The sequence below is a fragment of the Centruroides sculpturatus genome, unplaced genomic scaffold (assembly GCF_000671375.1).
Source record: "Centruroides sculpturatus isolate CEXI.00-Female unplaced genomic scaffold, Cexi_2.0 scaffold66, whole genome shotgun sequence".
Lineage (NCBI taxonomy): Eukaryota > Metazoa > Arthropoda > Arachnida > Scorpiones > Buthidae > Centruroides > Centruroides sculpturatus.
The window spans coordinates 772,860-788,617 of NW_019384408.1; the positions used below are offsets into that span (position 1 = coordinate 772,860).

Below are 15,758 nucleotides of genomic sequence, written 5' to 3' on the forward strand. Positions count from 1 at the left end.
AAGTGCAATACAAATACTGTGGGCAATTTTTCCAGATTTTATGCTGCCCAATTTTTGTCTATGGTCTCATTTTTTTGTTGTTATTTTTGTGATAGAACTACTTATGGAATTACTGAGGCTTTTAATTTTTTTAACCTGTAAAATTTCCACTAAATGCTTTACTACCCATTAACATGTATCAAAAATTGTTTCCTACCAGAGTTTCAGCTAAATTTCAATATTCCACTAAATTGGCAACCTGCTCATGAATAAAAGGCACAATGACAGTCTGTTTCAAATGAAATGGATTATGTCATTTGCTTGTTTAACCGCTGCATTAAATTTACAAGGCAATTTACAAATTTTAAATTTTTTATAAACTCAAATAAAGTTCATACATAAGCACCATAAGCATTTGCAGAACTTAGTTTGGTTGATATCTGCTGAATTCAATTTGAGGAGTAATAATGTTGAAATAGTGAAATTTTGTTTGGATTAAGGTGTAAAAAAATATATTGTTTGCAAACCTACAATCCCGTTTCTCTTAAGGAGGGATTCAATTTTAGAGGTTTTACTGTTATAAATAGTGAGATAATTTTAGTATGTATTGCACTCAATGTTGTTATTATTGAATTACTTCAGATTATTGTTTAAATAATCATTTTTAAAATACTTGTTATCTATATTTGCAATTTATAAATTATGTTTGAGTTCTGTAGTAGAAATTTTATTTTAGATTTATAATCAGTATTAAAGTTTAAATAATTATATAAGTTTGATTTCTAAGAATTTGCCTAAATGTCTTATAGTTGATGATGGAATATAGATTTTCCATCTCAACTATTAATAGTAATAAGTATCAATTATGTATAATTTCAAAGCAATTTGATTTTTAATTAAGTGTTTATTAAACAGAAGAGAGAATATAATATAAATATATATACTATTATTATAAAAATGACAATACAGAAAATGTTTGTTAATCCAGCACCCACAAGACTTGAATGGTGCTGGATTATTGTAAATCTGGTTTATATCAGAGATTTTATTAAGAATGTGCTCAATGTATTCCTTGTTTTTATTATAAATTTTATTCCAACACCTTCTGAAAAGTATCCAATAATCTATAATTGTCGAATTCCAGATTATTTGCGAATTATATGAATACGAATCATAGTGAATGCTGATTTTATGTAATAACATGTTTGTTAACATTTTTGTAGATTTTTCAATCAATTTCAACACAGTATCACAGATTGCACTGTATCATCATTAGACTGATTAAAGAATGTGCATAAACAAAGGAAGCATTCAGCAGTATTTTCTGGTACAGCAATGTCTACAATGATTGGAACACATAATGGGCAGCAAATCATGGGTGTGGGAATTGGTGTCCCATGTAGCTACATCCCTGATGTAACCATACAGATATTTTTTTTTACCAACATTATAAAGCAATCATATAATTTTCTTAGCAGTAAAATCTGTATTTTGATTGATGGTTTGTATAGCTAGCATTTAATTAAAGCACTTCTCCAAAAAGTATATTTTAAAATATATTTATCTAAAACAATTGTTGATTATAAGTTTATTGTTCTAGCTAACAAACTAATGTAAGATCAAGAGTTATCTGTTATTTTATATTTACATACTATATAATCTCATTACAGTAGAGCGTCGATTTTCCGAATCAATTGGGGACTGGGTTTGTCCGGATAACTGATTTACGTACGAAAAAATAGTTTAACGTATCCGATGTCTAAATTTTTCTCCGTTGCGTGTCGCTTCGCGTTGAATTTTCGTCAATGTTAAGCCTAACAAAGACTATCGTATCGTTAAAAATTATTTTTTTGTACAAACAAAATAAATATATTGAAAAATATAAAAACAATAAAAAATTATACTTCAAATGTTAATTTAGTATCAAAAACATAAAATATTTGAGTAGCCCAAGACATAGCCAAAGATTGAAGCGCTACAGCACTGGCGAAAATTTAANGTATCTTTTCTTGATAATGAACTGTACACATGTTTTCCTTTTCTTTTGGTCGATAACTGCCGTTTCTATATTAACAATTTCGTTTGATTCTGATGAAACCGTGTTGTTGTTATTAAGCTGTTTCTTTGCAGACACACTAAGGTGACATATATCAACACTTGGCAACTTATTGACTATTTATTCAGTTGACCAACTGAATAAATAGTCAATAAGTTGCCAAGTGTTGATATATGTCACCTTAGTGTGTCTGCAAAGAAATATAATATTATATTATTTTGCTTTATTTGCTTAATTTTTTAAACTCTCCAGTGCAGAAATATAAAAGATTATTGTAAAATAACTTTTTTCGAACAGTAAAGATTTATGTAATTGGATGTCCAAAACTAGAATTTTAATATCCTGACCATTACAATCCATCAGGTCTTTTATCATATAAGGAAGCTCATATTTTTGTTAAATAAATATAATTAATATCATTTGATCAATAAAACAATTAAATGAAGTAATTAGATAAAAAAATGTCATTCAGTGACCACTTGAACACAAATGAAGTTCAGTAGTTCTCCTTCAGTAATTTGTTTTTCCAATTCATTTATTTTATAATTACGTCTACAATAAACTATTAATAGAAGTGAAACAGTAGAAAAAAAATCAATATTTTAATATTGAAGATGATACCTTCTAACCTGCGTATGAGTAAGTTTTATGTTTTAAATAGCTGTTCCAGAGATGCAGAGTATTCCAAGGTATGGATTATGCAAAGGTTTTATTTCCATTCTAACAATTTTATGTAGAGTATAGTCTACCCACCATAACACTGTTGATAATTCTGTTTGATAAGAATTCCATGTTGTATGAGTCACTTAGATTTTACAAATATGTGAGCCATTCACAGCCCGGAGCACATATTTGTAAAATCTAAGTGACTCGTACAACATGGAATTCTTATCAAACGGAATTATCAACAGTGTTATAGGGGGGTCAACTGTACATCACTATGAGTTATCCACGTGAAATTATTGTAATTACTTATTAATAAATGAGAAAAATTTGAATATATTTTGAATGTATTTTAAATGAATGAAATATTTTGTATTTTATTCATTCATTTACTTAAACTTGGTTCAGGTTAGATTAATTTTTTGAGAAAATTAAAGAATTTTACTTCTGAACATATTTGTAATTATCTTTGGGTCAATTAAATATCCATATGATGTTTTTAAAATAATAAAGGTATTTTGGAATTTGAAGACTAATATCTATGTAGTCAAATTAAGTACTTCAATATATATATAAAATCCTATTATATCATTAATATTTTATTATTATTATTATTATTGAAATACTTAATTTTTCATGTTAAACTAATAATTCCAGATTTAAATTAAAAAATAATAATTTAATATCAGAATGTAGTTTTAATATAGAAATATTTTAAGTAAATTGTTTACACAATTATTTGAGTTTCTTTAACTAACCAAAGATAAGTAAAATGAATTTTTTAGTAGTTTTAATTACATATTTTTATTAGTTAATTACATAATCACGTACACTTTTAATTTATGATTTATTTATTACTAGGTCTTAGCACATGAATACAGTCCTATTTAAAGTTCAGTTTTAATACACAAATATTTAGCAATTATGAGCATTACATATTTTGAATAAATAATATATATTTTGAAAAACAACAGCAGATAAAAATACTTTGAAGACAAATAAATAGAACTCTAATAAGTAAGTTTTTAATACAAATTTTTGGTACTTAGCCATCTTTAGATCTGAATGTAAGCAATTCTTAAAATGAATCTATTCAATTATTATATTTGCTCAAAACATTTTAAAACTTGTCAATGATCTTCAAAAGCAGAAGAAATCTAAAATTGCTAAATATTTAAATATTAAAGTTAATTTTGATATTTTGTTTAAACAACACCTTTTAAAAACTCTTCAATTTGTTCAAATCTGAAGATAGCTAAAAATTAATGAAAATATTTTATAGTTATTAAAAACTTAATACTGGATTAAATATATATTTTAATTTAAAGTATATTAATAAAATATTTATAATTATTTACATAAAGAACAATTTTAATAATTATATTTTCTTGTAAGTAATTATAATATTTTAATTAATAAATTTAAATTTAGAATATATAACAATTATTTTGTTCAATTTTTAAAAATTCTGAAAAAATTTTTAATCTAAATTAAAACTACATTCCCATTCATTAGGATAATTGTAGCTAGTAGCTAGATTTTTTTCAATTAGAAGTACTGTACATTGACAAATGCTATTTAAGATCTATTTCACTTTAGCTCCATCTACACAATAATATAGTTTACCAATTATATGTAACATTTGATATATATAAGTGGCTTAATTATATTGTATCAGTCATTATCCTGAAAGACTCTATTATTATTAAATATACATACATATAAATTTATATATTATATTATATATATCATTATTAAAATAATAAAATTAAACAGAAACTTTTTTTAAAGTGATTGTTTAACAGAATCATTCTTAATCAAACTAATAAGCAATAACTAATTATCAGTTAATTTTAAAAATTTAATGCAGTAACATCATCATAAAATTTATTTTTAAAATTTTATTTCCATAACTTTATAATGTATTTTATAATTGATTAAAATGTAATGTTATTTTTGATTTAATACATTATTTTTTCAATTAAATTTAGATCATGTATAGAATTGAAAAATACTATATTTAATTACTAACATTTATTTTATAAATTTATAGCATTTTACAGTTAATAATATAATTTTAGATATCTTTGTTTGATTGAATAGATTAAAATTATGACTAGATTTATATTTATATCTATGAATATGATAAATTTTAGGTTGATTGAATATTTAACACTTTAAGCAATCAAAATTTTTTATAAAAGTCAACAGGTTCTTCTGTAATTTCTAAGATAAAATTTTTTGAAATTTTAAGTGAAAATAATACTCTTTTAAAAGTAAATTCAGATTAAACATGAGGAAAATTTTTTTATCTTTTCACAATATTGATAATTCATTAACATTTCTCAATGCTCACATTTCATAAAGTTAATATTTTGCTATATTCATAAGGTTTTAATTTACACAGTATTTAGTATATAGTAATTACACAGTATTTAATTAGACTATAAATTTAAAATAACAATGTTTATAGAATTCTCTCAAAATTTGTTAAAAGCACTGACAGCTGAATTTCATTAATTATTCACTTTTAATATAAACAAAAATCTGTAAGCTTGATAGTTTTATACACGGTGTCCATAAAGTCCATGTGCAATTTTAAAAATTTATAATTTTATTAGTATTTGTGATAGAAAAAAATCTGTAGAAAGTATTAGAAAGCTTAATGTACTTAATTTTAAGTAAATTATTTAGTAACTCTTCAACACAATAATTTAACAATTTTTTGAAACTAAGCTTTAAAGAACTACAAAATTATATTACCCTTTGTATTACTAATGAGGTGGTGGACATGTGAAAACTTAATAAAATACAATAAAACAATAAAATAAATATAGATTTTTCTTTTCTTATTTCCAATACATTCTACATAACTTCTCTATCACAAATCAAATTAAAGTAACAATAATATATATTAAAGCACTTTTAATTATAAAAATAACATTTTTAGTTAAAAAAAGAAAAAAATATTCATTTTATTTATTCATGGAAAAGCTGTTTTGTAAACAAAAATACTTGAACTGTTCATAAAATATTCAATCTAATGATTCATATTTTGATTTTGTCATTAGAAAATGGCTTTCAGTTTAATATTTTTTTAGAAAATGTTATAAATATACTTTCAAATGATCAATTTTCACTTATGACATATTTTTTTAAATTTTAGAGTCATGAGCAGATGTGGTTAGATTGTGCTCAGAAGTTAACACAGATAATTCAACAAATTATTGAGTTTGCTAAAATGGTACCTGGTTTTATGAAGCTTATTCAGGATGATCAAATAGTTTTACTCAAAGCAGGTAAATTTATTAATTAAAAATTGTCTCTACAGCATTTATATTTTCATTTTAAATGGTTTACTTAATCTTCATTTCAATACTACTATAAGTAAAATTAATTTTATTAACTTATTCAACCAGTTATTTCAACTAAATTTTATGCAAAAAGTATTCGTGACATGTGATTTAGTATTATCATTCACTGACAAATAGCATTTTTATGGTACATCATTTTCAGTGGATAATATAAGAACTGAAGGTTAACACACAACATAGATTTATGCTGTGTAATGATCCATAGATTTTAATACAGGTAACCCCCGTATAACACGGGAGTTATGTTCCAAAAAATTGCCGTGTTATGCGAATCCGTGTTATATGAAACAAAGAACTAGTGCGAAAAGGGAGGTTAGGTTCCAAAAAATTAAAAAACATGTTGTTAAATCCTTATTTAAATAGGATTTATTATTAATTTTTTTCATAGGTAAAAAAAATACTTATTTATTATTTAAGTAAATATTTTACCAGAGGATTATTCATCCTGTATGGTAATCTTAGCATGAGCATCATCAACTGGTAACAGTTTGTGGATGTGTTCGTTAATAGCGGTTGCTCTGCAAAGGGAGTGCTGCTGTTTGTAGTCATTTAGGAAAGACGGTGAAAGAAAGATGGCGGCGCCCGCACTACCGATAGTATCGTGATGGAGGAATCTATAACTCTAAAATGAGCTTTTAGAGGCAAAAGAAGAGTCCCAATTGTAAATTTTAACCATTAAATGGATTATTTGTTAAAAGAGCATTCAAAGTAGCCACGAAAACAATTAGAATGCTTACGCGGAGATATAAAAGAACCCACTCTTTATTACATTTTATGTTGTACAAGGGTTTTACCCAATTCCCAAACCGTGTTAGAGTGAACCTGTGCTATAAAACCACCATGTTATATGGGGGATGTTCCCAATTCTTGAACCGTGTTAGAGTGAATCTGTGCTATAGAAGTGCCGTGTTATACAGGGGTTACCTATATTTACAGATAATTTGAGAAAACTTGTACTACTTCTTTTCAACACTATATTTTACTAACAAGCTTCAACTTGTTCAAAACCAGTTTTTGTAACTTCTTAAACTAAAAGGTACTCCAAAAAAATGCATTGACTGTTTTAGAAAACAGTCAATGCATTTTTTTTGGAGTACCTTTTAGTTCAAGAAATTTTCCCATTTTTACAATACTTTTGCTTATGCATTCTCTTTTGCTATAATTCTGAGATTTTTGCTTTGTTGTTTGAAAGAGGAAGACATTAATAAACTGTATCATAAACTGTTTTTAAATGAATAATTTTTTCCAACAAAATCATTTCTCCATATCTATTGTCTTATGCTTTCATATTCAGTTGTTGTGAGTATCTGTTATTAGTGAAAAACTGAAAACCAGGGCCATATTCTGGTCATCGTCTCTCATCTCTGAGACACATTGTCTATGTTATGTCACAAGCCGGTTGCCGATTGACTAATCATTTGTTTACATCTCAAGAGATCATCATGTCTCTCCAAACATAATTCTGGATGACTTTTTTTCTTGAATATTTTCTCATTTCTCAGAGACAAGCAGATAGTTGTCTTTTGTCTTTTGCCTCGATTATATCCAATATGGATGACTGTATTCATGCTATACATTTGTATTAGAGAACATTCTCTATCTTGGAAAAGAATATTTTGAGAGAGAAAAAAAATGCTTCTGATTTTTTTCCAGTGACTACTCGGGAATGTCACTGATTCCATTTTTTTTTTAATTATTCTACATCAATTACTGAACTATTGAATATGATGTTAATCTTATCTCTCTAAGTATTTTTCAAAATATTACCATCTAATTTCTTCTTAACTAAGTACACATGCTTTTCTAACTTAAGTTATTAAAATTTTTATTTCTGAAGAGACAATTTGACATCAAAATATATAATAACGTTATAAAACAAAAAACATATCTTTCTTCAAAATGTGCTTTCCTTACCATATGATCTTAATTACATACTCTGCATTTTCGAAAATTTTACAATCTCATTGGCTATAATTCTATAGCATGTTGCATGTGTAGATAACCCAAACATGTATAAGCAACTAGCAGAATTGTGACATCAACAACAAAGACAAATCTTTAAAAGTGACCAAAATTGCTGCTGTTTCTGAGAGACGAATTTCATCTCTTGTTTTGATGTTATTTATCTCTGAAAGAAGAGACGAGAGATAAGCGACCAGAATATGGCTCCAGGAGAATAATGTAAGTGCAATACAAATACTGTGGGCAATTTTTCCAGATTTTATGCTGCCCAATTTTTGTCTATGGTCTCATTTTTTTGTTGTTATTTTTGTGATAGAACTACTTATGGAATTACTGAGGCTTTTAATTTTTTTAACCTGTAAAATTTCCACTAAATGCTTTACTACCCATTAACATGTATCAAAAATTGTTTCCTACCAGAGTTTCAGCTAAATTTCAATATTCCACTAAATTGGCAACCTGCTCATGAATAAAAGGCACAATGACAGTCTGTTTCAAATGAAATGGATTATGTCATTTGCTTGTTTAACCGCTGCATTAAATTTACAAGGCAATTTACAAATTTTAAATTTTTTATAAACTCAAATAAAGTTCATACATAAGCACCATAAGCATTTGCAGAACTTAGTTTGGTTGATATCTGCTGAATTCAATTTGAGGAGTAATAATGTTGAAATAGTGAAATTTTGTTTGGATTAAGGTGTAAAAAAATATATTGTTTGCAAACCTACAATCCCGTTTCTCTTAAGGAGGGATTCAATTTTAGAGGTTTTACTGTTATAAATAGTGAGATAATTTTAGTATGTATTGCACTCAATGTTGTTATTATTGAATTACTTCAGATTATTGTTTAAATAATCATTTTTAAAATACTTGTTATCTATATTTGCAATTTATAAATTATGTTTGAGTTCTGTAGTAGAAATTTTATTTTAGATTTATAATCAGTATTAAAGTTTAAATAATTATATAAGTTTGATTTCTAAGAATTTGCCTAAATGTCTTATAGTTGATGATGGAATATAGATTTTCCATCTCAACTATTAATAGTAATAAGTATCAATTATGTATAATTTCAAAGCAATTTGATTTTTAATTAAGTGTTTATTAAACAGAAGAGAGAATATAATATAAATATATATACTATTATTATAAAAATGACAATACAGAAAATGTTTGTTAATCCAGCACCCACAAGACTTGAATGGTGCTGGATTATTGTAAATCTGGTTTATATCAGAGATTTTATTAAGAATGTGCTCAATGTATTCCTTGTTTTTATTATAAATTTTATTCCAACACCTTCTGAAAAGTATCCAATAATCTATAATTGTCGAATTCCAGATTATTTGCGAATTATATGAATACGAATCATAGTGAATGCTGATTTTATGTAATAACATGTTTGTTAACATTTTTGTAGATTTTTCAATCAATTTCAACACAGTATCACAGATTGCACTGTATCATCATTAGACTGATTAAAGAATGTGCATAAACAAAGGAAGCATTCAGCAGTATTTTCTGGTACAGCAATGTCTACAATGATTGGAACACATAATGGGCAGCAAATCATGGGTGTGGGAATTGGTGTCCCATGTAGCTACATCCCTGATGTAACCATACAGATATTTTTTTTTACCAACATTATAAAGCAATCATATAATTTTCTTAGCAGTAAAATCTGTATTTTGATTGATGGTTTGTATAGCTAGCATTTAATTAAAGCACTTCTCCAAAAAGTATATTTTAAAATATATTTATCTAAAACAATTGTTGATTATAAGTTTATTGTTCTAGCTAACAAACTAATGTAAGATCAAGAGTTATCTGTTATTTTATATTTACATACTATATAATCTCATTACAGTAGAGCGTCGATTTTCCGAATCAATTGGGGACTGGGTTTGTCCGGATAACTGATTTACGTACGAAAAAATAGTTTAACGTATCCGATGTCTAAATTTTTCTCCGTTGCGTGTCGCTTCGCGTTGAATTTTCGTCAATGTTAAGCCTAACAAAGACTATCGTATCGTTAAAAATTATTTTTTTGTACAAACAAAATAAATATATTGAAAAATATAAAAATAATAAAAAATTATACTTCAAATGTTAATTTAGTATCAAAAACATAAAATATTTGAGTAGCCCAAGACATAGCCAAAGATTGAAGCGCTACAGCACTGGCAAAAATTTAAATTTGCGGACTGGAATTCTTTCGGATGATTGACTTTTGGAAAATCGACGCTCTACTGTACTTCTACAAAAATTTGTTGATTTTTTTTTTATAAGTTGTTTCGGGGTTAATCGTGTGAAGAAACTGTAATAAACTACAGTAGAGCCTCGATTATCCGACTCAATTGGGGACTGGGGTTGGTCGGATAATTGAAAAGTCGGATAACCGAAAAGTATGAAAAAATCCGTTATTAGTGTAGTATATTATTATATCCCATGTAATTAGTATATCGCTATTAACCTATTTCGCGTTGAATCTTCATCGATGTTAAGCCTAACAAAACTTTTTTAAAATAATAATCGTCACTATCGTATCGTTAAAAATTAGAAAATTAAGCCTTGTTTAAATACTGGCTCCCTTTTATGGTCGAATGAGTGTTGCCAGCTAAAACACGTAAAAATAATATTAAAGTAGCCAAGACATGGCCAAATATTGTAACGCCACATCACTAGCGGACATTTGAAATTTGCCGACTAGGACGGTCGGTTAACCGAGGTGTCGGTTAATCGGGGGTCGGATAATCGAGGCTCTACTGTACTCTTTAATAATAAGCTTATATGAATTCATTGATAATGCAAGATTTCATCATCAAATTAAATAATGATTAATAAATAATATTTGAATATAATTATTTCTAGGAAGTTTTGAATTATGTGCATTAAGGATGAGTCGGTACTATGATTTATCTACCAATTCTGTATTATATGGAGAGCATATGTTACCATCAGACACATTTGTTCCAGCAGGTAAGTTAAGAGAGAAAAATTAAATTAATATAAATTATTACTTTAATATTTAAATTTTAATAATAATGTAATTCCTAGTTATTGTTAAATTAAAACTCCATAGGATTGGTTTATTCAATTCAGAAATCATCATTCTTATTATTCATAAATTTTTTATAAACTCAAATAAAGTTCATACATACAAATCTTAATATCTGCTGGTATTCTGTGATTAAACCTTATTTTATTAGAATTAAAACTATTTAATGCTCTGTGTGAAAATCAATAGTTCTATCTTATACAACACATGGGTTGTAAAATCTTTTCCAATTTATCTAATCTTGATAATAGCCACTGTTTTTTCCTTCAAATTTTGAAGCTTTGTGGTTATTTTATGGTAATATTCTGCCAATTTAGACACTATAACTTTATGGGATATCAATTTTGCTTTTGCCTTCTGGAATACCAATTTCACTTTAGCAAACAAGCTTTCTAAAAACTCTTTGACTCAGATTCTTCCAAATGAAAATTTTTAATTTGAGGAATTTAAAAGGAATCATCTATCTAACTCCTTTCAGGGGGAAATTTTTGAATTGAAATAATGTGACTTCCAGTGCAAACCAGAAGTAGTATAAAGTTAATCAGGGCCTCCTGCCCCCAAGTTTTCCATATCTGGTCTCAACTTTCATCTAACTAACTGTTCTCAAGATTCAGGAAGGACAGATGACAGTGGGAATTTATAGGTCTACAATTTTTTCAAATTGCAACCCTATCAACATGCTGCGTCTTTAATGATGGAGAATTTTTTCTGATTGGAAAGGAACTTTCAATTGATTTCCCAAGAGCATTTATGGAAGGTGGAGTATGGGTTTTATGTTACTCAAAAATTCAGTAATTTTTCTGAATTTAAAGTTAGTTAAACTATTTATTACATTACTCTATAAAACCAAATCTCTCCTTTAAAAAAAGACAAAAAATAACCACCACAAAACTTGCCAATACACTCACAGAAAATATCAGCAACATATAGATAACCAGTGCTCTCAACTTTTCATTTTAATTAAATGTTATGAATTTGAAAACTGTTTTATTAGCTCTTTCTTGAAAATATTGAATTCCAAATCAATATAAATGCTTCAGTCCTTTGAACATTTAATGAAAATTTTAAAATTAGATTTAAGATTTTTCAATGATTTTTATTATACTACATGCTACATGATATGATTCTCCTGCATTAACAATAAAAATTATTTAAATGATAAAGGATAATTTTTTTTGTCTAAGCTAACTTTTAATTTATCAAAACTATTTTAGTATAAATTATGTATTTATCTTTGTATAATTTTAGTTTTTTCATCCTAAATAACAGCTCATTAGTAATATTTTCATTTACTTTTATTGTAAGAATTAGCTAGAAAGTTTCAATTACAAGTATACCTCGCCTTATGTCAGTAATTTGTTCCAAGAGAGGCGACTTAAGTCGAATTTACTTGTCGCTAGGCTAAACCACAAATAACCATTCCCAGTTCTGTATTTTTATAAATGAATTTTTAATAATATATGGTTAATAAGAATCTATTTTAAGCTTACAAACAAATAAATTTTAGTTTTTAATATAGTACAGAAAAAAGGTAATCTAAATTTACGAATTCATGTACGTACAGTACATACTTGTAAATGTACATGTTTACATTTTGGTGATGTTTACAGTACATCGCGGACTCTTTATTTGTGAATGTGGTTTGCTCTAAGACATTATAAAATAAGATGATTTTGTAAGGTTCAAAAACAAATACAGTTATTAAAATTATCTTGCGACAGTAGAAAATAAACTAATTTATATTAAATTTACCAATATCGGGTGGTGCTGACAACAATGCCAAATGGTAGATATTGGAACTACTGTGGAAAACACCAATATTGAGCACTTAAAGATCGCTAAATAAGACGACAACACAGAAACACAGATGTTTTTATGTTTCGTTCTCTAGGATTTATGATGATTATATTACCAACATTTACTGTAAATGTACATATTTTAATATGATTTTATGTGTTTTTAACAGTTTTCTAGTGATATTACGACCTCAGTATTTGTGGCGGACAGACGTGAAGTTAAATAAAATGAGTTAAACTTGATATTTATTTTTCCATATATTTTTTTTTGACAAACGACATATAATCGAGAATGACTTAACTCAAAATGATGTAACCCGAGTTATACCTGTATTTGTCTTGGATAATATATTTAAAATAGAGAGAAATAAACTTTTATGACAAATTGAATCAGAAAAAGTAAAACTTTTGTTATAGAAAAAATTTAGTGTGTTTGTTATGTGGATAATTTTCATTTTGTTTCTAATTCTCTATAGTGATTTAATGTTTTGTTAACATTATTTTATAAAATATTTTTAATAAAATTAACCATCTCTAGAACTAGTCATAAATTTAAAATTGGCTGTCTTCATTACAAGATTATTATTTGTATTTAAAATTATTTGTAAATATTTATCTAGAATCTTTACAGTTATTCATTTGCAAATTAATAATTTTATTTTTATTTTTCAGACACAACAGAACTGTCACTAATTAATAACTCATTTACTTTTGCAAAGAGTATAGCTGAATTAAAGCTCACGGAAACAGAATTAGCCTTATATTCAGCATATGTGCTCTTAGATCCAGGTTAGTTCATTTCAAGTAAAAATCATAAACATAAGTAATTTAAATCCATGATACAATTAATATTAAATTACTGAAATTCCTTAAATGGCTTAGAGGAAATATAACTATTTGTTGTAAACTACATAAATATGACTGTGTATTTAAGATTTTCATTTAAGTTGAACATTTAGTTAATACTAATTTTCTTTGAATATTTTAGATTGATGAAAAGGATTTGATATTGATATATAAGTTGCTATTTGAAAAATATTAATTTTAATTAGATGTCACATGGAATTTCTGAAAGAAATAATTGACTATCCTAGAGAATATTCAATTTTTCTTTCAGAAATTCCAAGTAGTATTATAATCATCAAAAAATATATACTAATATAATAGTTTTAACTTATCTCAAGTACTTGTAAAACAATTTTCACAATCACTTAAGGCAAACTTTTATATTGATAAACATCATTTAGTATTTTTTTCCCTTCCTTAAATTTTTAGTCACTTAACCAGAAAATAATAGATAAAATAAATAATATGCTCAACTATAAATAAATAATATGCAGCTCAACTATATAAATGCTTTCATTGTATCAGGTTTATAAAGGTGAAATTTAGACATTTTGAAAAATCTTTATTGTCAATAAACTTAACAACAATTGCAGTTCACTCTTCTAGGTAATCACTATCAATATTAAAATATTAATCACATTTTGCCACCTTTCCTGCAGACTTTCAATCCCACGAGTATAGAATGACTGGAGTTTTTCTTTGAAGAAAGTCTCTAGCATCATTCTCAAATGGATATTGTCATTGAACTATAAATTGGCATGTGGTTCTGCAAGGTGCAAAACATGATAGTCAGTTAGTGCCAAGCAGGGCTGTAGAGCTGAGTTGGGAGGAATTTCTGATCAAAGGAGTTGGAGTCAGGAAAAATGTGTTGACTTTGACTCTGGCATTTTTCTCATTTTGTTTTCCACAGAAAAATTTTTCAAGTTTAACATTGCAAAATGCAGTTTCACCATTATGCTTCTTTGCTCTGTATGCTGGCATGTTGCAGTGCTATTGGACTTTGTCAATTTTTGGAATGTATGGGAACACTCAAGTTGTGCTAATTCTTTGATGGTTAATTCATGGATTGTAATCTGTCAGTTGCAAGAGAACGTTGTCATCATTGGTGGAATTGTGACAGAAGTTACAGAAACATCTTTTTTTTTATTCTGTCAATTTATATAAATTGTTTATGTTGTTATAGTAATAGTTTATGCAATCATATTTATAGATATTGCATCGTAGATATAAACATTAGAATTTTTATTTTAAAAACATCATAATTAATCAGTTAAAACTTGTGGAAGATCCATCAATTTCTAAAAGAAAAAAAAATCACTTTTTTCCATTATTATATCTTTAGTTCATCACTAAAATTAAATATAGTAATGCTTCCTGTATCAGATTCCAGGAAATAAAAATATAAGCAGTTACATTCAATTAATTAATTTTAATATGTAACTTAACATAGTAAAATTAAATAGTTACTTTTAAAAGTATCTTATTCATTATTTAATTTTTTACACAGAATAATGAATTGTTCTATAGAATTTTTTCTATGTTACAGTTGATTTACACATATTAATTTAAAAATTTCAAACAGTGTTTCTCAAACTATGTGTTGCGTTAAAATTTTAATCGGTCACAAAATGATACTAACTTATGCAGAAATACTTATAATACTTGTATTACTGAAATATTCTCTAATAACTAGGACAAATAGATGCATCCATTAAATACTGAACATTTTTACAACTTTTTTCTTATAATTATAATTATCATTAAGATTATAGATTGTTTGTATATGAAATTGATTTCTTTTTTCTACTTTGAACTACATCAAAATAGATATTACATAATGTTATAGTCATAAAGCCATTTAAGTTGCAATGTTTTGAAAATATTTCCTTGTTTATTCAAACTTTTAGGTTTATTGTCATACATAAAAATAAATTATAAAAAATAATGGATGAATTTTGGCACAAGTGGATCAGTAAATAATTTTTAAGAGTTTTTTTTGTGTGTGTGTGTGTATACACACA

The 15,758-nt window shown here is 26.3% G+C and overlaps 1 protein-coding gene across 1 annotated transcript in view; it reads left to right on the top strand.

Annotated features, from left to right (window-relative positions):
• The window catches only part of LOC111618952 (probable nuclear hormone receptor HR3), a 148,766-nt gene that overhangs the window by 126,775 nt on the left and 6,233 nt on the right, over positions 1-15,758 (top strand). Inside the window, exons 8-9 of the mRNA XM_023360582.1 lie at positions 10,909-11,016; positions 13,564-13,680. Of these exons, the coding sequence (XP_023216350.1) occupies positions 10,909-11,016; positions 13,564-13,680 (225 nt within the window). The remainder of the gene's footprint in view (positions 1-10,908; positions 11,017-13,563; positions 13,681-15,758) is intronic.